Below are 24,404 nucleotides of genomic sequence, written 5' to 3'. Positions count from 1 at the left end.
ATTGTACGTGATTTAGCGTTAAGGGGTTAATGACAGGTAAGGGCGGTTTCACATCTGCGCCCCGGTCTCCGCTTTCGGGTTTCCGTCTTCTGCAGACAGGAGATGTAAACCTGGCAGACAGTGACCGCCCATGAGTGCCTGTGAGCGCTTTGTGTTCTCTGCTGCGAATCCATTTTTTTTTAACCGAACACAAAGTCCTGCATGTCCGACCACAAAATGCTCATGGGTGCTCACAGGCGGACACTTTGCAAACCCATTCAAATGAATGGGTTTGAAAAGTGACTGCCGATTTCCGTCTTCTGTCCAGTTTCTCGGGCAGAAGACAGAAACCTGAAAGCGGAGACTGGGGCACAGATGTGAACCCGCCCTAAACTGAGTATAGATTTATATACAATAAATTGTTATAGAGAGGTTTTAGAGAGAAACAGGAGTGAGAATCAGTCAGTCAATGTATTAGGCAGACAGTCATTGTGGTAATAGCTGCTGCAGCGCTGCTTCTATAATATAGTGGACATAAAACTCCACTATAACACGGTGGAGATAAAAAGCAGAGTCATTTGTATTGAGTGTGATTTGGTTGGCGGTTTCAGTGATTATATATTGACACAAGGTAAACCTTTTTTTTCCCCTTTTGCTTTGAACCTTATTGAGGGGAACTCACTGAGCATGAACAATGCTCACTTGGGGCTTACTTCACTGAGTGGAGTTAAAAAGCGGAGTTGAAGAGTAGGCTTGAACATTTCTGTAAGTAATTTATGCTATTTAACTACTTTACTGTTTCTTGTAATTTGGATAATGGGTAGCAAAATTTTCTGTGAAATGCATGCACTACTGGAGCAAGAGTTCCAGAGTGAATATTGATGTGGCAGATAGGAGCATGTTGAAATCTGGAAGCTCAAATTAGGGATCTGAAAGAGCAGAATGAAACACTGAGGGTGATTAAAGGGATTCAATCATTAAAAAGCAATTTTTTGTCCCTAACATGTAAGAATAGCCTACCTTTAGATGTCTTCTCCGCGCCGCCATTTGGTAGAAATCCCGTTTTTCTTCTGTATGCAAATGAGTTCTCTTGCAACACTGGGGGCAGTCCCCATCTCTCAAATAGCACTGGGGTCATCCCCAAAGCTGCGAGATAACACTCCAGCACCGCCTCTATCCTCTTCTGGAATGGCCTTTCTCTGCGTCTTTTTCCGGCGCTGATTTAAAACTTCTAGGCATGCGCAGTCGGCTCTGCTGTCAGGCCCGTGGCAATTTTCCTGTGGCCGCTTACACAGTAAACTGATGTAAGCGCCCATTTAGTTGTGGGTTCGTACACAGTAAGCTGGGTTAAGCGGCCACAAGAAATTGGCTGCCAACTGCGCATGCCTAGAAGTATGAAGTCAGTGCCAGAAAAAGAAGATGCAGAGAGAGGCCGTTCTAAAAGAAGATAGAGGTAGCACTGGAGAGTTCTCTCGCAGCATTGGGGATGCCCCGAGTGCTGTTTGAGTGCTTGGGACTGCCCCCAGTGCTGCGAGATAACTCATTTGCATACCGAAGAAAACCGGGATTTCCACCGAATGGCGGCGCTGCGAAGACATCTAAAGGTAGAAGAAGAATAGCCTTTCTTAAAAATTGCTTTTTAAAGATTGAATCTTTTGTTCCAGCTTGTAGAAGATCCAACTAGAGGTGATACTCTGCTGGATATGATCATCTCTAATAATACAGAACTTGTTGGAAATGTCATTGTTGGTGTAAACCTTGGTAATCGTGACCATAATCTAATCAGATTCTACTTAAATTGTAAAAAAAACTAACAAAGGCTGAGAGAGCAAAAATCCCTTCATTTTAAAAAGGCCAATTTTCCCAGGTTAATGGCTGCACTTCAGGATACAGACTTCAAGCAGCTACTGTCAAATAGTGATATAGAGGTTAAGTGGGAAACATTTAAATCTTTATTGAACAAATATATAGCAAAATTTATACCCAAAGGGAACATCTTAATTTATTCCCCACCCCCCACTGCTTATACTTCTGGTTAAAAGAGAGAGAAACAATTAGGGTCAGTTCACACGTGAAAACCGCCTAGCTTATTTGTGCGAGGTAAAAAACCTCGGGGAGTTTTTTTGACGCTGTTTTTTGCATTCCACGCGGTTTTTGACGAGGTTTTTGACGCGGTTTTCGCTAGCGGTTTTCGCTAGGGTTTTTTTTTCCTATATGTGCTATAGAAACTGCAGTCAAAAACCGTGCGGTTTTTTGCAAAAAACCACGCGGTTTTGTGTGCAAAAAAACGGGCGGTTTTTTACCGCGCGGTTTTCGCCTCCCATTCACTTCTATGCAATTCTTCAGGCGTTTTCCGCCTGAAGAAAGGTCATGTCGCTTCTTCAGGCGGAAAACGCTAGGAGGAAAAAAAAAGCTAGTGGTCTACATAGACCACCATGTTAAAGGAGAGGTTTTTGAAGCGAATTCCGCTGTCAAAAACCTCCCCTTTGCCCACGTGTGAACTAGCCCTTAAAAATTACATTTAAAAATATAAACCTTTGAGAATTACAAAGCACTTAATAAAATATGTAAAGGGAAATAAAATCAGCTAAAGAACATAATGAAATGCAGGTGGCTATGGAAGCAAAACTAAACCTAAGAAATTCTTTAAATATATAAATGCAGAAAGAAGAGAACAAGTAGGTTCCCTAAATAATAATAATGGAGAGTTGGTCACCAGGGATAAAAAAAAAAAAAACAGAGTTATTAAATGGGTTCTTTAGCTCTATATAGAAGAACAGACATTAGATGAATGCCACTAATACAGCAACCAATATACTAATGTGAATAAAAATAGAAATGGATCTGTCCACAAACAAAATGTGAGCAAGTCTCGAGGTCCACATGGATTACTCCCATGAGTACTTAAAGAACTCAATCCAATCATTACTCTACCTCTACTCTTAATTTTTAGGGATTCTCTAGAACAGCATACTGAGCAGTTCTATAGGTAGCTACAAGAAAAACGCAGTAGCGCTCAGAACGGTGGGTTACTGCGCATTCCTGAGATTTCAAAGCACAGGATTGAGATTACAGATAGTAGAGGTGGTTACAGCTACGGAGGAGGTGGGCATCACAGGAGCACAAGCAAAGGAGGGGGCGTTACAAAGGTATGACGGAGAGGGGTGTACGATAGCTTGGGGAACATCCAGGGTGCATGGATAGGTTCATTTGCAAATCAGTTTTAACGATATGTAAAAAAAAAAATGGGGGGAGGGTCTTTTCAAAATCTAGTAGCACCTGAATAGCCTTTGTTATAGGCTATTCAGGCATATTACTATCTAAAATCACAATTTCCCAATGATTGAGCCACTTTAAAATTGTACTGAAACTGAAACTTTAAGGCGGGGACCCCACGGGATGTAAACGCCGCAATTTGCCCGCAGAAGAAATGCTGCAGAAAAAATCGTGGCGCTTTACAGTGCAAGCAAAGGGGAATCCCATGCCCACTTTGCGGAAAAAATGCAGTGTGAACACGCTGCGATTTACAAAGCCGCTGCGGCTTTGCAAATCGCAGCATGTCAATTATATCTACGGGAAAACCGCCGGGAAGAGAAAGTCTGCGGAGGAAAACTCTGAACTTTCTCTTCAAAGTGCTGCGCAAAGAATTGCAATGCGATCACGCTGGGGTTCTTTCTGCAGCGCTTTAGCGATGCGATTACGGCTCGTGGGACCTTAGCCTAAAGTAGTTTTCATCATTTTCTTCCTTACAATCTAGATTTGACAATGCTGCTGACATTACTTAATTTGAGCATAGATAGCTTGTCACTAAATTTGTTACACAGTAATATAATTACAACTTTCTTTACCCCTTAGGCTATGTTCACATAAGCTTCTTTTAAGGCTGTTGTTCTTATCTGTTGTAAGACCGAAACAACAGACAGAAAAAAAGTTAATACAATGAGAGATGCAGACAAAGCACATTATGTGTCCACTGTGAATGGAGAATGGGCTGCAATTCTTTCCATTCACTTCATCATTCCATTTACTCCAATTCATTCGAGTACAATTAAATCATTGATGAAGTGGCAAGTGGTTTGTACATGAGTCTTCAATGTTCATAGGGTTGAGAAGAATTAGTCAGAGTTTATAAAATTTTGTATGTACAGTACAAGAAGCTATTTTTATGGGTCAAAAACCACTTCATATTGAGGCTCACATATCTCGTTCTGAAAAAGTAACTTTGAACTGGAATAGCAATTAAGTATCCAGATTGGTATGCAAATCTGTAAATACACTCACTTTTATAAATATGGGAAATAATTCCTGTGGACATAACCGAAGAAGTAGAAGAATATATGCAATCAGTGATTAGTTCCTTGTAAGTGTTAGAGACGTCACTTTAGAAAGAAGAATAGTCAACATGCCCGAGTACTGCTACTGTATTTAATCAAGAACAGTTGAAGAGACATTTCAACATCTTGCTGTGCTGATTACCTTTTCAATCCCCCGTCCACTAAGCTTTAAGAAGCCAAGCTACATCCTTTTAACGCTGAAGAAAGTTTCAAATGATTCTGATGCATTAGGACCCTTTGAAGCTTCATGTCTTAATTGTAATCTAAAACAAAGATTTGGCTTGGCAAGAATGACACTCAAATGACAAATTCTGGCCATGAATTTTGAGATTACTAATGCATTTTTAGACTTTAACAGTTCTTTTAATGAGAACAGAAGCTGGGCAATGTTGCCAAGAGGGTAGAAGACCCTTAGGCTGCAGAAAAGATAGACAAATGAGCCAATGCTACACAATTTCTGCACTGCATTGTATTTTCAGAAAAGGAAGTGTGTAATAAATGTTTCAGTATCAGAATTATGTATTTGAGGGTAAATTTTATGCTAGATGATAAAAAAAATATACAAGTAAAATGGAATTAACAAGAGGAAAAATAATTTTGTAACAAATTCTTTATCTACAAGTATATTCACATATTGTAACTAATATTCACTATTGGTCACATTAAGGTGCCTTCGCATGCAGAAGATTTTGCTTCAGCAAATTTTTAGCTGACTGAAACCTAGAAAAATGTGCTTCCATCAAACCCATTCAGACAAATGTAAAGATATGTCCACATTCAACTGATCTCCAATTTAAAGATTCCAATTTTTCTTGAACCAAATTCCATGCAAAATCATAAGATGCTAACAATAGCCTTGGAAAGCTGTAATTCAACCTCCCCCACTGGAAGGTCAGACAAAGACACAAATAGGATACTTAGTATTCATCACTTTCTGATAATATTTTACAAACCTGATTGTGTTGAGAAATGTAGCTTAACTTGTCATATATGTATCTGAGCATTTCCGGTCATGAGGTGACATGAGGAAGGACATAGCAGTAACTTATTCTCTGCAGCAAATCTGCCACATGGGTGAAGGCAATGACGTCATTATAGTGTATAGTAAATTTTACACAAACATGAATATGTATGCCACATAAAGATGTAATAAACTTTAACTTGAACATGACAAGATGATGCATCATAATAGCACACACCAAAATCCATATAAAACCAGTGGAAAAAGTGCTGAAGTTATTTACTTAACTTACTAATAACCATTTAAACTTTGCTATATATGAAATTTTGAGATGACCATGTGAAGCTACATGGATTATTGTTAGAAGGAATTATTGATCTATAATATGGTTGTGTACATGAGGACAGGTTGTTTGTGGCCATAAACTGTCTGTTATTGCAGTTGTACCATATTCAATTGTACCGGGCAGATATGCAGAACTAGCCATAGCCCAGGGATATAAAGTAAATGGTAGCGTTCTCTGGGAAAAATAGGCAAACTGTGTTGTTACTAAACATAGAAAATCCTTTTATAATTAACGATATACATTTGTAAAATCAGCCTTGGATAGTTTTTTGAATAGATGTATTTATTTTGACAATAAAGGTGACCACCTTTAATTTAGCTCAGATTTGGCTATGCACACAATTTCTCAATACAACATTGACATGCTAGGACAACTCTTAAATGAGTAAATATAATAAAATGAAGGGTTTCAACCCATAAACACATAAAGGATATGTCTTTATGATTAGAGATGAGCGAGTACTATTCGAAACTCCCATTTCAAATAACACACACCCATAGGAATGAATGGATGCAGCCGGCAGCACGGCACAAAGTCTACGTGCCGGCCGCTTCCATTCATTCCTATGGGTGTGTGCTATTCAAAATGGGAGTTTTGAATAGTACTTGCTCATCTCTATTTATGATCAATAAAACAATATTTTCTTGAAGTGATGGCTAGTGACAAAAATCTGGACATATCATGGCAAGAAAGAAAGGACACATCTGTTATAAACATGTTCCACAGTCACATAAAAATTTTAGAAAACCCTCCTGAAATTGTCACTTTTTTTTATTGCAGATTTAGATTTTATGGCTGAAATTATTATTAAATAAATCTGGTGCTGTTTTTACTTTTTTCTGTAAAACGACTTAGGTGTTGCATTCAGCATGGGGTTAAATGACAAAAGTCCATGATGCCCCTGCCCTGGGGGTATCTGAAGATACAGAGACTGGAGAATAATAAAACCATGTTCTCCTATCCCTGCACCTTCAGCTGCTCATGTTCTTCTGTACTCTGATTAAAACTAAAGGATGAGTACATGCATTTCTGATATAACTAGTCATATCTCCAAATCTATGGTGGCTAGAGGCAGAAGGCGCTCACGGGTGGTCACTTTGCAAACCCATTCAAGTAAAACGGTTTGAAAACTGACTAACGGTTTCCATCCCCTGTCCAGTTTCTTGGGCAGAAGATGGACACCTGCAAAGCGGAGACCGGGCGCAGGTGTGAACCCACTCTAAATGGATGGCCATCCATTTTTTGAATCAGTTTTTTTGGCATTGGTTAAATGGATGTAACAAAAGTGGTCAGAATATAGCCTTCCAGACATATACTGATGTAGCAAAGTTTAACTGAACACATTAAATACATCATAGCATAGAAATAGAATTGGAGCTTTTCATCAGTGCACATGTCTTACCTTACTAGACTATTGGAGCTGTCAGGATCATGAGCTATCACCATTCCCACAATGGTTCCTACATCTGCATTCTCATAAACCTCCATCTCATAAAAAGTTTTTGTGAATAAAGGTGCTTCATCTACATCTCCAACCATGACTTTTAGCATAGTGGTATCTCTGAAAGGTCCCAGGTGAGAAAATCTTGAATCCAGATGAGTATTTACTCCCTCGATATTCAGAGAATATATCTTCTTTTTCTCATAGTTTAATGGCTGAAAACAGAGATAATCATGTATTACTCATAGCAAGTAACATATGGTGTTTTCATCCAGCCCAGAAAGGACATGAAAGAGGTCAAAAACATGAAATTCTACATGAATTTCATTTTAGCAACCATGTAAGGTAGAAATCTTATAACCGAGAAGAGATTATCATGAACTATTGTATAGTAATACTGAGGAGGAAGTATTATCTGCACCTACTAATACATCTAGATAGATAGATAGATAGATAGATAGATAGATAGATAGATAGATAGATAGATGTATTTCCTATATATAATATAAATATATTTAGAATATATTTATATATAAATATAGAATTCCTACTAATGTATTTATTTACCATTTATAGCCATTTACCGTATTTTTCGGACTATAAGACGCACTTTTTTTCCCCAAAATTTGGGGGGAAAAGAAGGGTGCGTCTTATAGGCCGAATGTGGCGCCTGGCACCCGCCGTAATAGAGAGGCGGAAGCCGGCAAGTGATAGACGCCATTTACAGGTGCCGGGGCCTGAGACATCGCTGCCCTGCCCTTCATGAAGCCAGCAGCGGGAGGAGTGATGCTATTCCGCTCCTCCGTGCCCCCGCCGCTGGCTTCATGCAGGGCAGGGCAGCGATGTCTCAGGCCCTGGCGTCTATCCCTCCCCGGCATCCGCCTCTCTAGTACAGTGGATGCCGGGTCAGTATCAGCGGCCCCTTCTCCCCCGAACCTGTGCCTCCCCCGTACCTGTAAAGATGCAGGCCGGCTCCTGCGCGGCGATATCGCAGGAGCCGACCTGTTCAGGTGACAGCCGGGAGCCTAATGAGGCTCCCCGGCCTGTCACGGCTATATTAGTATTGCGGCTGGTCTCTATGACCAGCCGTAATACTAATAGACAGAATGTCCCATAGACGGCAATACAGTTGTATTGCCGTCTATGGGACTTGCGATCAAGTGACCGCAGGTTCAAGCCCCGGGGGGGGAATAAAATAGTAAAAAAAAAAAAAAAAAGCTTTAAAAATATATAATAAAAATATGAAATAAATAAAAGTTCTAAATCACCTCCTGTCCCTAGAATATATATATAAAAGTAGAAAATCATATATCATAAACCACCGTTTTTTTTTTCAATAAAAGGTGATCTAAGCAATAGATATTCCCCAAAATGGTATAACTAAAAAGTACTTCTGGACCCGCAAAAAAAAACACCCTATGCATCCCCGTACAGCTGCAGGGTCACCTGTCAATGTGGCCTTGCAGCTGTTGCAAAACTACAACTCCCATATATTAAATATTTTACCAGTTTTTGCTTCAAAATTTTTTTTCCCTATTTTCCTCCTCTAAAACCTAGGTGCGTCTTATAGTCCAGTGCGTCTTATAGTCCGAAAAATACGGTATACAATATACAATTAAAATAATCTCCTATGTAAAAAGGACTGTACATTTCGGATTACACTTTAAAGAACTACTTACACAGTTCTAGCAGTTTAGAGATTTCACATTACAAACAACATTTCATATGGCTTAAAAAAATCAACACAAGTTGTTCTGTCCAAATGAGGAAGAAAAGCAGTCCAGGCTTTATTCAGATAATCCAGATAGAACAATAGATTATTGTGAGTACATAGATGTAATAAAATTTCTATACAGGTACAGAAAAGACAAATGTTTCCCAAGTGTGTACTTCTTAGTCCTATTGAAATTTCCCAAGCGTTTTCAGGCTTGTAACAGCAACATGTTTCATTGTGTTGTGCTACAAAGAAGTAGGATGAACAAACAACAGTGGCAGATTTAATAGGTTAAACCTGGGTTATTTGGTGTGCTGTGCTGCACCATAAAATGTCTATTCAGCAAAAGGAAAATAAATATGCATCTATTGACTGGTGATTTGTCCCCAACCTTGGGAATGTCATTACGTTAGGATTTTTCTCGTATACCCCTATTTTCTAAAGCCACAAAAGTGTTGTCTATGATAATATCCTACAGCATGACCTTCTTGTTTTGCTTAGTAAAGCATTACCCTTTATGTTGTATGTTCACAAATGACTGTAGATGTCATTGCCGTACCTTCCTATTGATTCTACTATGTACATGTGATAAGAATATGAGATGTTGAGAGAAGCTGGTGACAGAAAGATAATAATGCCCTTTAATTATAAACCATCAATCTTTTACAATAGGAGTACCAGATCATATAGTTGTGTACACCATGAAAAATATGAGGACACAAACATCATGTGAGATACAGCTATAGCAAAGTATAACATTATACTATTACACTGCATAGTGTAATGCATAGTGAGACCTATTGAAAAAAGTTGAATTAACATTGTGCATTATGATGTAGTCAACACATTGTCTGTAATGTTAAACTTTGATACAGATGTAGCAGTCGCCTAAAAACATTTATTATATTAATGTGCACATCTGTATCTAAAGAATAAGCCTAGTAAAGTGTAGAGTGTAGAATCAATCTAACCACAAGTTTACTGAAGAGATATAGGTAACTAAATCAGTTTATAAGAGTGTTATGAGGCCCAAAAGCCTTGGTAGTAATCGCAGTACTATAATGAAGCATGACAACCATATCATAAGAAACAAATTATCAAGGCAAGATACAAATTGCAGATATTAGATATTATATGAGATAATCTACGTGTCATATCTTTGGATGTGAAGCGCAAGCAGATGTAGCTTTCCTTTCTTCTCAGTTGGAAATGCCTAAATATATATATACATATCACAAGTTAAGCAGCTTTTCTAAACACAATAGAATTGTGTGATAAGTTATCACAGCGTGATATGCTAACTATTTGTGTCAATGTGCAGCCAAGCAGTGGGATCAGGTGAATTACTGCTTTTAAAGGCTCTTGTTATCATATCATTATATTCTATTGTATTGTATAGTATTGGTTTCTGAGAAATCGGACTTCTCAGTTAAGTATGGTCACATTTATATATAGAAGGATGTAACTTAGTAGGGTGTTGCTAGTTAATACTAAAGTTTTTATACTCAAATTAATAAACTGTATTTCATGCAGTTATGGTCAAATAACAGAATAAACCTACAGAGTAGAGATGAGCGAGTAGTGTTTAATCGAGTAGGTGTTCGATCGAATACTACGGTATTCGAAATACTCGTACTCGATCGAACACTACTAGCTGTTCGAAGTTTAATGTTCGATGCAGAACCAGCGTTGATTGGCAGAATGCTATACATTCTGCCAATCAACGCTGGTTCTTCTCTTACCTTTCCGAAGTCTTCTCCGCGCTGCGTCCCCGCGTCTTCTTCCGGGTGGAATTCACTCTGCCTAGGCATCCGGCCTAGGCAGAGCCAACTGCGCATGCGCGGGCATGCACGCGCATACACGTGCAAGCGCAGTCGGCTCTGCTCAGGCATTGGGCCTGAGCAGAGCCGCATGCGCATGCTCAGTCGGCTCTGCCTAGGCCGGATGCCTAGGTAGAGTGACTTTCACCCGGAAGAGGACGCGGGGACTCTGTGCCGGGAGAAGACTTCAAGCAGAATCCAGCCCAACCGTCACTCGTGGACTTGGTAAGTATGATTTTATCGAATATTGCCTACCCCTGAAATGAGCATTTCCCCCCATAGACTATAATGGGGTTTGAAATCCGTTCGAACAGTCGAACAGTGTGCTGCTGTTCGAATTGGATTTCGATCCTCGGACACTTTAGTGTTCGCTCATCTCTACTACAGAGTATTCTACTCACTGCTTTCAGAATGTATAAACTGAGCTCTGAGCAAGCTGTAATAGTGGAGGCAAGAAAGAGCTTCTTCACTATTTCTCAGTTCAAATAGTCATTTTTTTCAGAGTCAAATAGTATTCCAGGGTAACATGCTTGGATTCACGTTTTCAGAGTTGCAATGTATACTATAGTATATAGTATTTACCAGGTGGGCTTCTAAAGATCGGGGGTTAAACATCCTTGGTGGGGTCGAGATCTACTGTAGCAATGCAGAAGTTATTAAAGATCTATCATGACAAAAACATCCTGAAAATATAAGACATTAACAATTTTGCAGGGTATTAAACATACTCTCTAACCATATTAGCGGTGGCAGTCTTTTGTCTGTCTTGGTTGTCAAAGGATGCAATCACAAATACAGAAACTGTCTGTGTTCTGGGACTTGTCAGAAACCCAGCCATGAATTCCTTGTTATAGATGGGTTATCAGGCAGGGACACTACATGTATGAGAACATAACCAGAATACTTGTCAGAAAACCAGCCAGAATAAGGCTGGTTTTCTGACAAGTGCTATGCCATAGAACGTTCCTGTATTCATGTTCTATCTGTTGCTCTCCTATAAAGACAGCAGACTGTCATCCACTATGACGACTACAGTAAATCTTATTTTAATTCTCTATAGCTTTAAATATGGTTATGCTCATGTGAAAATCCTATTATGGGGGTCAGCATTTAAAAATTAGTTTAGGTACGGCATTTATTTTATTTATTTGCACACATTTATTCCAAAAAGCAGCCCACAGCAAATTAGTTGCATATCAGCATGTTATCATAGAAGTTATTAATTGAAACAAAGATAAGCAATTTTGGTGTTCAGTATTTTAAACTAATAAAGCACCCCACCTCCATGTTTTCTAACCTGTGTTTGTTTGCCATATATATCATAAAAGCTCTAGTTATCCATTCCGCACGAGAGGAATGTGGAGAGGAAAGTAGTTCATGAAGTACTTTTCTGTCCGCATGACTCGTGTGGACAGTGTGAAGAAAACACACGGACCCCATTATAGTCTATGGGGTCCGTGTGCTTTTATAAGCTCACCGCTTGTCAATGCGTTTGGTATTCCATTTGGGAGGTCCCCAAGTGGACTCCCCAAACAGAATAACAAATGCAGATGTGAAACAGGTCTCAGTACAGTATCACCCCCTGCATGCTATTACTTTTTGTCCTCCACATCTCTCCTTCTTTTCCTCCATCTTCTCCTATTATCTTTCCTTTCACAACCCCACACTCCTCAGGACACTTACAGTTCCTATGCTTCATAACTATGAAGAGGGGCAAATTATCTCTCGTATATTTCAAATCATATGAGCTACGAGTGCCCTTGACAAAAGCTGTTTGATGTTTCCTGCTGCCAGTTCCCAGCCTCAGCTTCACCAGGGAAAGCCATTGCTTTTACTCCCCTCCCTCATTTCATGGTTGCAAGGTGAAATGCACATTCAGTGGTACTGTGGCATATACTGGAGTGTCATTTTGTGTGGCAATATATGATATATGAATACTGCATACAGCACATCAGAGACAATAGAGTAGATAACTGTGAGAAGAAATGATCCATTACTTTTTAAAATGGCAGATACAATGATGGTGTGTCACAATTTTTTCTTGATATTCTGTAAATTGCGATCAAGACAATTCTGATGTGACAAGTGTGACACTACTCCCATACAAGCATTACCGACAGGATAATCCTGCTTCTTTTCTGCCTCCAAGGTGTTGTTTTCAAAGTCATAGAATCCTTTCCAAATCAGAAAATATTCTAGCTTTTTCAGCTGGCAGTCAGGACAGTCAAATTGATAGTGTGCCCCAAATTCTCTAAATTGTCAATCTGCCAACACAATATTGATGTGGTTTCCTCCACTTCCTCCATACTGGACCATCTCCTGCCGCCATCTTGACCATGCCAAGCCACTGCTTACACTCCCCTCCCTCATTTCATAGCTGTAAGGTGAGACGCACATTGAGTGGCACTTTTAGTAGCTGTATATGATATATGATTACTGCATACAGCAAACAGAAACAATAGAATAGAATGGATAACTTTCTGTGAAAAAAAAGAACATATTTTTCTTGAAATTTTGGAAATTATCATTCTACCAACACAATGTTAATGTAGTATATATTCCCATACAATGATAATTGGCAGGATAATCCAGGTTTTTTTCTGCCTGTGAAGTGCAGTTCTCATAAAATCTGGTCCATTTCAGAATATATTCTTGCTTTTTCAGTTAGCAGGCCATGCACACTAAAATTGTGTCACATGTTTTTCTTAAATCTTGGAATTGTCACTTTCTTCAATTTCTATATCTGGCAGTGCTACTTTACACTACAATTCTGGAGGCGTAATAACATGAACATAAAACAAAAACAAAAAAACAACATTGCTTATTTCAATACTAGAATATTAGAAAGGAATTCTGCTCCCATAAAGAGATTTTTTTTTTTTTTTTTTTTTAATAAAAAAAAAGCCAATTCTTCATCACTTTTGAACAAGGCACACAGCCATAAACTTGTCTCCTAATTAACAATCCTGTAAGACTTGAAATTGAAATAGAAATTAGACAACTAGGTTCATATGGCCCTTAAGATTGTTCGATACTATGTTTAAAACCAATTTAAGTTGTGGTTTGACCCAAAATGAAGTTGAGACCTGAGTAGAAAGGGGAGAATCGCTTTGCAATGAGACAAACGTCAACCTGAATATTCCAAATTATTTGTATTTTCACAAAACTGTAGAAATGGAGATTCATCTAGGGCAAACTAAAATGGCTGCCACATTATAACATGGGGCCTATAATAAGTGGAGGCCCAGTAGAGCTGAAAATAATAAAAATACATTCATTACCTATTACCTCTTTTGGGTCTTCTGGCAATGTCCAGTGCTCTTCTGGTGACATACAAAGCTCTTCTGGGACATAATCAGCCTAGGCTCAGCACCATGACACTCAGTGCACCTATGTGACCACTGGTGGCCTAATCAAAGGCCTCAGCCATGACGAACGACCCAATGACATATCAGAAGAGCTCCGGATGTTACCGGTAGAGCGCCGGATATCGTGAGAAGGTGCAAATATAAGTTTTGTTATTGTTGTTGTTGTTTTACATCTTCTTTTGGCCTACACCTATTATACTCTGGGGTCTGAAGAGACCCCAGAATATAATAATTTTACTTTTCACTTTGACATAACTTCAGCTGTGTTTGCCTTGATAGCTAGAAATTGGATGGATATGTTTCTCTCAGACCTAATAATATTCTACACTATGATCTAAGCCATTTAAGGTGTGATTTATGCAACACTTATTCAATCCAAAACAAATCAGAGACCAGAGCCACCAAATAGAGATGGACGAATAAACTCTTTGGTGGAAATGCATATACATCTATATAGAATACATCTCATAGCTAATGTTATCCTATTAGCTAAGCTATGAGCAACACAAATTAGAGTTGAAACTGAACAAGTTATAGGATTAGCTAGAGATAATCAAGCAATAACAGAATAGTAGTGTTGTGCTAAAAAAAATGGCCTAAATGTGATGATGCAAAAATAAAACTCAACTTTTATTCGTTAATATAAAACTGAACATATATTATATCACACAATCTAAACACAAACATATAAACTAGATCTACTAGTCATGTGATATAGTGTACATATAGTATTGTCTCTATCTGTATCAGCATCTAGATCTTGCAACACCACATAAAAATTCTGTGTAGCGGTAATGCAAAGATATCACTGTCAGCTTAAAGGGATTCTGTCATTGGGAAAACTCATTTTTAACTAAGCATATATTGTATAGCCTTTAGAAAGGCTATTCTAGACATGCCTTTTGTTTAGTAATTATCTCAGCTGTTTTTTAATTAGCCCACTTTTATTGACATGCTAAATATCCATTACGGTGCACTTAGAAGTGTCTGTGATGTTCTCTGAGCACTGTATGTGTGATATGTGTAAACAGTGGGAGGTGAGAGCATGGAGGCTGCTGTTGCTGATGATGATGACTCATCAACCTTCCCTGCTCTCATCTCCCTCTATTTACACACATCACACAGTGCTCAATGAACTTCCTGAGTGCTCCATGCTGGTTCATTAGCATATTAATAAAAGCAGGCTAATTAAAAAATGGCTGGGAGGATCAAAAAATAAAATGTATGTCTCCAATAGCCTTTTCAAAGGCTCTGCAAGTATATACTTAGTTAAAAATGAGTTTTCCCAATGATAGAGCCCCTTTAATAAATCTACAGGAAAAAAAGTAGTGTAGCATTATCAGGCAGAGTGAGATGTTAGCAATCACTGCACACCTGTCTGTAGGATAAACCCACTAGAAGTAGGTGAGGGATAAGTATAGGGTTAATACCCTTCCTGTTTGATAAACCCCTCACCAACTTGTTAACTCTCTTAAAAGAAATGCCTGCAGGACAGTTAACAACAATAGCAAATCTGCTGTATCCACCCAGAGTAATAGTGGATAACTCATAGGCTTAAAACTGATTCTCAACATATGGGTGAGCAAGTCTGCAGAGTTATCAGCTGCTATATAAAAGTCACTACATGCATAGATAGATACTAAAACACTCTCAACAGAAGTTAACTAGCAGCCAGGAGGAAGGATTCTGCATTCACTGTTGGAGTGAGAATTTATTGAAAGTTTCTAATGTGACAACCATCTTGATGAAGAGATGACTAAAATAATCCCCAAGTTGTCACAGTACTCACATTAAAAGGCATCCCTCTCCAATTTGGAAAAATAGACTTGATGGTGGCACTGGCAGGGGAAGTAGGCAAGGCTGTTCTCCTACACCTCCCCATAACTTTCCTGGCAGGCAGGTGACATCTATACATAGCGCTAGCTCATGGTTGTCATTATCAAAATTACTACCCACTTTTTGTCATCCTCTTCCTCCGCCTCCCCTCCTCTGCCACGCCTATATCTGTCATCCATAAATGAATGTTGGCCTGGAGACAGCAATATGTAAGCAATTATCCAGAAACTTAACTCATACCTGGTCAAGCTGCTGGTGGTACAGTGACTGCCATATCAATTTGTAGATGCCACTTCATTTTGACATCTGATGGAATGTGCTCAACCTTGATGTAGGATATCAACGTGCCACAGAATGTGGGCCTTTCCTTGGATAAATCAGTCTGTGGAATGGTGCACAGCACTGCTAACATGTGGAGCAGCAATTATTGATAAGAACAATACATAACTTTCACAACCTACTAGTTCAGTGTTTTGAGTGGCAGCCGTCACAATCCAGAAACTCAGCAAGACCAGGTGCTAGTTCTAACCCAATTGTGCAGACCCAGTTCTGACACCTTGCAGGGTCCATCCACCTCCTTTTGATCCTCATCTCTGAAACATTTCTTGCCAATATCTTCATCAGTGCAAGCCATCACTTCCACTCCTCTTTCTCCTCATGTCACCATGTTTCCTGGTTGTAAGGTGCAGCAATGCCATGCGGTTTTTCAATTAATGAGCCTGGATCAGTAGAATCGCACTGTGGAGGAGATGCTTTGCTGTATCCTACATCAAGCCTCCTGCTGGAAGTCTCCTCACCATCCACAACTGGGCAGTGTAACAATGGCATCAATATTGTTGCTGCACTGCAGTAAGCAATTCGCCTGGATGTTGCACTTGACTACTCTCTCCCATTACTGCTGCCATTTCTTTTACCCTTTGGACCTTTGACTAAGGATATTATAATTTTATGAAGATTTGGTGAGTGAATCCCTTCCTTTTTTTGTATACTTGCACAATTTTGTTGATGTTTTTGTTATGGGGAGAGCACCCCTGAAGACAAGCACAGGTCCCTCCTAGTTCTATTCACACAATCTGTGCATATTTGAAGGAAGAACTGACATTTGAGCAATGCCACTCCACTTCTATTATACAGTAATTCATCTTTGAAAAGTGACAAGAAAGACTGAGTGAGACACTCACCACAAGATAAACCATAGCACTTTCACTCAAAACGTGGTGAACAAGAAAGATTCAGATACTGCACACTTGAAACCAAATCATCCCAGCATTCACTCATTACCCTTGAATGACTTATTGATGCGTAGGCTTTATTTGCATGCAAATCCATCAGAGTAAATGTACACAGAATAAGTTTCAGCTGTACCTTTCTCAATCACTGTCTCCTGTATATCAATATGACAGTTAAATAGCCCCTCTGGTCACTTCCTGATATTGTTGGAAGCTCTTATAGTAGCAATATGCATACACAGATATAGTCTCTCATGCTATAGATGCAGTAAAGTTAAAATTGGATACGATATACAATATATAATATGATAATTAGACAATAAGTACGATAATTTGTTAACATAATATCTTAACTTTTTGAATCAATTTAACCCTTTTCCCATTCTGCATTATACTATTAAAGGGTTATTCCCATAACGCTTGTTCATCAACCTGCAGGCTCTGTGCTCTCTTCACTTCCTGGTTTTCTCGGCACATTGGTGGGCGGGGTTTCACTCGCTCTGCTATCTGCTATGTTTGCAGTCAGTAATGAGGGATTGGTTGTAAATGCATTACCACAGTATAAAGCTGATGTAGCAGAGCTGGATTTGAGTTAGTTTGCATTACATACAGAGGTACGGGACAACCCATTGCAGCCCTTATTAGCCAAATTCAATTAAACCAGCTGATAAGTGGAAGAGCTGAAGATAGACAGCGCAGTAATCCCGGAGCTCTCACCTCCCCCCTCCCCAATCTGAGAAGCTCTGTTACTTGTCAGACATACACAGCTCAGAGTTGTTCCCAGCACTCAGCCCCTCGCTCCCCCTGAGAGCAGGCAGCTACTTCACTTGGGAACTGGACAGATAAGCCCGTGGTCATAGAAACAAGTGTGTACACAATGAAGTGAATAAATTAAGATAGCGGCCAAACAAAGAAGTTTTGATAAAGCAATGTATTTAGGAAAAGTCTTACATCCACATAAACTAGCAGTATAGATAGGATGCTTTTCATGGGACAACCCCTTTAAGTTAACACTCAACACCATAATAGTCCAGCACTGTCTTTCTGAGGACTGCTTGAGTCAGAAAACATTCCAACTCCGGAAGCTTAAACCCATCAATAGCAATCCCAGCATCTGTGTGGTTAGAAAGTGAGATCACCCTCCACTCAGCCCCTTGAATCCCCCGCTATGAGATTAAAAAGAATTATTTTCCACAACCTACCAGATATCCACCCTTCAGATAAAAATGTACTTTTATGCTATATATTATAGTTGTATTCAGAATTATATATGTGTATACTGTATATATGTATTTTAATGTATCTCCTTTATTTTAATTTCAGTGGCCAAACAAATTAATTAACACATGGCAGACCATATCATCCACTTTATATGTATATGTTTATTACTACTATGGAAATTACATCTGATGCCACCAGGAAGTGACCTGGGATAGGATATTTAACTTTAATGCTGCTATGCAAGAGACAGGAAAAGAGAAAAGATAGCAATTGAATAGCGAAAATGCCACTGTAATTGTAAACTTTGATGAAATTTACAGCCTGTGTGCCAGTAAGCCATATGGATCAATAAATCACTCAAGCATAATGAAGTGAGTGTCAGGATTCTTCTTGTTCAAGACTGTAAAAAAAAACTGATCTAACATGTTGGACTTTTTTCAGCCATCGATAGATGTCATTGTTTTAAACACTTGTAAAGTTGTGTGTGTGCCAAAGAACAGATTTGCACCCTATTAATGGAATCCAAGATCACAGATTTGGGCATGTTTTGGTCTCAGAATTACGGTCCATTTGTTGCTGAGTCAATCCCGAACACTACAGCTATGGTAATTCAAAAGCTCACAGCATCACCAAACAGCATGATACTTGGAATTCTGTCCATTTAAGCCCTGTTCATGTGAAACTGGCCTGAAACTGATGCTTAGGTTGTCAGTTTATCTTTTTATTTTACGACACAGTCTGTAAAAGTTGTCACTTTAAGAAAAACTATGATAGACAAGTCATTTAGGAAAGTAAAAAGTAGACTCTCTATTATATGGCCAGCTTAGGATATTGTGACTTACTCATGGCCTCCTTGAGATTAACCAGTAGATCTAGTGGCTACCTAGGATTTAGGTAAATGAAACACAATGAACTAAGTCATTCAAAAGCTGAATATAAGAAATTGTACAATGAAAAGATGTGACAGAAGAATAAACCTACAGACTCCTAGTGGAATAATTCTACCGCCTGGAGTGAATAAGACATTCCTTTCGGGTGTTATAAGCATACTATAGTTTTACCAACTATGGTCATGTAAAGAAAGAATAGATGGGGCTCAGCACTGAGCAGTATATTAGTACAGAGGATGTCTAAGGCATGTTCTATATTGTTTTATTTCAAGTGATCTATTCTATCAAAGGCTGTAGATAAATCCATACGAAAAAACAAACAGAAATAAGCTGTTATGCATTTCTATAGAAATAACAGTAATCTCTTAAGCTAATGCGCTGGAAGCTTTGTCCAGAACAACTGAATTTCATGAAATACTAGGATTCCAGCGATTTAAGAAATTCCTGTTATTTATATAAAGTTACATATGAGAACTATAAAAAAAAAAAAAAAAAAAAAAACAGTATGAAGAGTCATATTCTATGTAAACAAGTACTATGATCCTGTTGCAAGGTTCTCACAATCCAGGCATATTTGGCAGTGACCAACTAACTATATAATGGAAATAATGGAGCTCACATCAGAGATAAATAATAGATTAATATATCACAATAGACCTATAGACATACGAGAGGAGTTCAATGTATTCTCGGTATAGGCATTAAGGAAAAAGCCAAAAATTCTGAATACATTTTATTTTTCAATGTAGTCCCCCATAACCGCAATACACTTGTTTGATCTAGAAACTAACTTTTCAGTACCCTGTAAAAAATAATTTTCCTCTGTTCAAAAAATGTGCGTTAATTGCTGCCTTTAGCTCTTCATCATCGAAAAAATGCTTTCTACGAAGCTCTTTCTTGAGGTTGGGGAACAGAAACTAATCACTGGGGGCCAGGTCTGGGCTGTAGGGTGGATGGTTGATTTCTTCAAAACCACAGATTTGAACAGCAGCCTTAGCAACATGCCCTGTGTGAACCGGTGCATTTTTCGCAACATTGTTGCTTCAGTCATTCTGGTCGTCTTTCTCCAAGGATGTCTCGAAAAGCAATGATGATAATGAATTAAAAAATTGTATTTATACCCTCAGGGAGTGTCATTTGACATTGAGATAATTTAAAAACCTTCATCATTACTAAATCGCCCCGATACCTAGAATACATTGAACTCCCCTTGTAATAGATACATAGACAGTTCATATACAGTAGTAGTAGCTTGCAGTGGATTAATAAAGTTCTCAGGATATATATATATATATATATATATATATATATATATATATATATATATATATCCTGAGAACTTTATTAATATATATGAATATATATATATATATATATATATATATATATATATATATATATATATATATAATCTTACACATCAGCATACCTCCTTCAATATTGTTGGATACACTGGCACTAGTACAACAAGGACCAACATATCCATTCACATACAGGGTGTCTGCATCTCTTTTTTCCACTCTGCATGGCTCTGACACATTCTGACCTACAGACATACCTGCAGACAGAAACAGTTTAGGATACAACTGCACACGTGTGCATAGATCTGAACAGAATGCTATCTGGAGCACTGTGGCATAAACCTGGTAGGAGAAAGGAAAAGGAGCAAGGACTGGCACCAGTACCAGGCAGTTTTGGGGCCCACAGCACCTGGGGGGCCACTCAGCTTTCATAATACAGATAGAAACACTCATTGTGCTGGTAACAGGAGGAACACATTAATAATTTTGCCATAAGGGCTCCCTGCCCCTTCCCTGTTCTGATGGACTGTGACACTTGGTCCCAGTGTATGATAAATTCAACGCCAACGCCTATTGCACTGTTTTAAATAACAATGTGTTTCCTACATTATGGTGGTTCTATGGGTTGGACCAATGTTACTTCCAGGATGACAACACTAGCTGTCATGTAGCAAGGTCTACCATGCCTTGGTACAGTGACAATCGGGTTAACTGACTGGACTGGTCTGCCCAAAACCCAGACTTGAACCCTATCGAGTTGGATCGCTAAACTAAGGGGTGCAGCAGCCCATCAAAATCGGTGAAAGAATGTACCTGTCTTCTCCAAGCCAAATGGAATAAAATACCACTAGCAGTCATACAAGGACTTGTGGAAAGCATGCCCCGGAGGGTTGAGGTTGTAATTACCACTCGTGCCGCTCGGACCACAGTTGTCCAAATACTTATTGGTAGATATTGTAGTATATTATTATACTATTTGTTTGGTTTTATTTATATCAATTGAAAAGGGAGATTGGATGATATTTGATTTTTAAGGGTAAAGTTTTATAAACATTTCTTATGTCACGCATGGTTTTTATTAGAAGACAACTGCAAATCCATAGGAACCTGGGGGACTGTGATCTGTAAATATTACTAGTTAGGTTTCTAATTTCAATATATTCCCTGTATTACTGCACTTGAAGGCATATATTGTACTGATCTAACAGTAAGGCTACTTCAGCATTCTTTATATTGCAGACATGGCAATCATGCTGGATTGCATGACACTGAAAGTACATCTACAATTTTTGACTTTTATGAAATATGCATGAGAGAGGAACATGAAGTTATCTTTTACCAGCTATCTACAGTACATTCTGCCATCAAACCCTTGTTAGAGCCAGGTGTCAACAATGTCACATGTGGAGTGACAAGAGATCTATGTATTGTTCTATCTGACAGTGATAATGACATCCAATGGAATAGAACAAGTAAACTGTTGATCACAAAGCAAATCTATGTGCACAGGTGTTACAGTGCTGAAGATTATGGGAGGGATGATATTGTGTAGATTATTGTGCTTTAAGTCTAGGTAATTTTCAAGTACATATTCACTTTTATGGACTAAAAACATCTAAATACATAAAGCATATGTGCACTATGCAAAACAAGACAATTTTGCTGTCTCATTAATGTTTCTCTTATTTTTGCCATGTAACACTGCTTAGAAAAAAGGAAAAAATCCATGTTTGACTTTTACTTTGAAGATTTTTGTATTGAGTAATTGGATATCTTTTTGTCCAGAAACTGCCACTGTTCATATGTAGTAACCCTCAAAAAAACTTGTTCTATATTCACACTTTTAATTCAATATGGATCCCAGGTCAATGGTATCAATATTTTCAATGGTCAAATGATTGAGTTGTCCAAAAGAGGTGGACAAACCCCTCAAGATTTATTGAGTTTCAGATCGAACAACTTTGATACGAACCAAAACTTAACATTAAACATTAAAATTGTGAAAACACTGCCCACATTTTTACTTTTTAATTAAAGATTTTGAATTTATGGCTGAAATAAATATTACTGGCACATAACTCCAGTGCTTTATGTGCATTTTAGCCCTTTAGTTTTCTAACAGATGTTAACTTTGATCCAGTAACATTGTATCCCTCCCTGCATTACCACAGTCATAACTTTTTACATTTTACTTCAATGTAGCTTTACGAGACTTTGTATCTTGTGAGTATTTTTAATCTTTTTGATCAGTTTTTATTACTTTTTGTTTTTGTGAGGTGAGATGATGAGAAAACAACAATTCTGGCATCTGAATGTCAGGGTTTGTCATGTCTAATAAATAAGGTACTAATTTTATTTTAGGGGTTGTTATGAATGTGGTGATACCATTTGAGTGTTTTTTGTTGTTTGTTTTTTTGTTGTATTTTCCTACATTTTTCTGTAAAATGACTTAGGTGCTGTGGCCAGGTGCTAAATAGCAAGTATGATTCTGCTTGGTAATGGGATGTGATATCATGAACAACTATCCATGGTACCCACTCCTCTGGGGTTATCTGAAGTGACAGCGACAGTAGAATGATACAAGCTGCCCTTGTTCCCCTGCACACTGATGAAGGTGTGAGTACATGCACACCTGCTCTAAATCTATGGGCGCTATATACATAATCTTGTTTTTGTTTTAAAATAAGAACTAGATTGTGTCTCTAGCCCCATGGCTCTGGAGTTAGAGTCACTTAAAGTTACAGTATCTTTAAATGTGCTATACTTGGGGTGAACAGTAATGCACTTAGCTCCAGCTCCGAGTCTTGATCGTCGAAAAACTGTAGGGGGTTAAATTGGGTTAAAACATAGTGTATAATACTGTCAACTTTCGGGGACCCTAGGAACTTATCTATCAATTTCTAGCTCTAAGGCAAACATAGCTGAAATTATACCAAAGTGAAAGTGATATGTATGTCTATAGAAAAACAGAATGGAAAGTATACTGTAGGATACAAACTCCAAGATGAATCATACATAGCGCTTTTACACAATTTAACATTTAAAATGCTCCAAAATGTACCCTATTTTTTGGGAAAAAGTGCTTGCTTGTGGTTTTTTAGAAACATTATGGCTATATTGCAAAAAGCTAAGATTTTGTAGAGAAATTATCTCATTTTGATGACTTGTGAGTGCTACAGGATTCTTATTTGGCAGATAAAGTGAATGTGTGCCTAGTTGAAAAGTGATGAAGAATTGGCTTTTCAAAAAAAAAAAAAAAGCCACCAAAAATGACCCCTTAATGGGAGAATGCCACATTGCATTGATATTGGAAGTAGCAATAATGGGGTTGTTTGTTTTATGTTCTTATTATTATGGCTACAGACTGTCTGTGGTAAGTGGCACTGGAAACTATAGCATTTGAAGACAAATTTGCAAAATATTCTGCTTATTGCAACAGATGCAGCATCAATGAAAGACAATTACAAGATTTTATTCATCAAATACTAATGCTCAAATGGCAAAAATAGTCTTCCTCACTTGGTGCCTCTGCCAGTTCCACTTTTCCGAATGAGCTGGTGATGACGTTTCATGTGAACGCAGAGAGACCTTATTCCTACATTGTGCCAGCATGACCATACAGCTTATATAGTGTATATGACATCAGTACTGTAAAGTGTCCACCTACTGTCTATTGGCTGTCAGCTGAAGACAGGTGATGCTAGAACATTACTTTGACTCAAAAGAGCCGTGTCTCTTCTGTGATTTTCCTGCACAATACATGTGGCAGCCGTTATAACAATATAGTAATAAATAAAATGAGTAGAGATGAGCGAACAGTGTTCTATCGAACACATGTTCGATCGGATATCAGGGTGTTCGCCATGTTCGAATCGAATCGAACACCGCGTGGTAAAGTGCGCCAAAATTCGATTCCCCTCCCACCTTCCCTGGCGCCTTTTTTGCACCAATAACAGCGCAGGGG

At 38.4% G+C, this 24,404-nt stretch overlaps 1 protein-coding gene across 1 annotated transcript in view; it reads right to left on the bottom strand.

The window, feature by feature from the left end:
• CDH18 (cadherin 18) overlaps nt 1–24,404 on the bottom strand; it is a 551,467-nt gene that overhangs the window by 94,596 nt on the left and 432,467 nt on the right. The window contains exon 7 of the mRNA XM_075270978.1: nt 7,023–7,276. Within this exon, the coding sequence (XP_075127079.1) occupies nt 7,023–7,276 (254 nt within the window). The remainder of the gene's footprint in view (nt 1–7,022; nt 7,277–24,404) is intronic.

This window comes from Leptodactylus fuscus, chromosome 4 (genome assembly GCF_031893055.1).
Source record: "Leptodactylus fuscus isolate aLepFus1 chromosome 4, aLepFus1.hap2, whole genome shotgun sequence".
NCBI lineage: Eukaryota > Metazoa > Chordata > Amphibia > Anura > Leptodactylidae > Leptodactylus > Leptodactylus fuscus.
The sequence above is the reverse complement of the archived record's forward strand: the minus strand, read 5'-3'. Positions and strand labels throughout refer to the sequence as shown.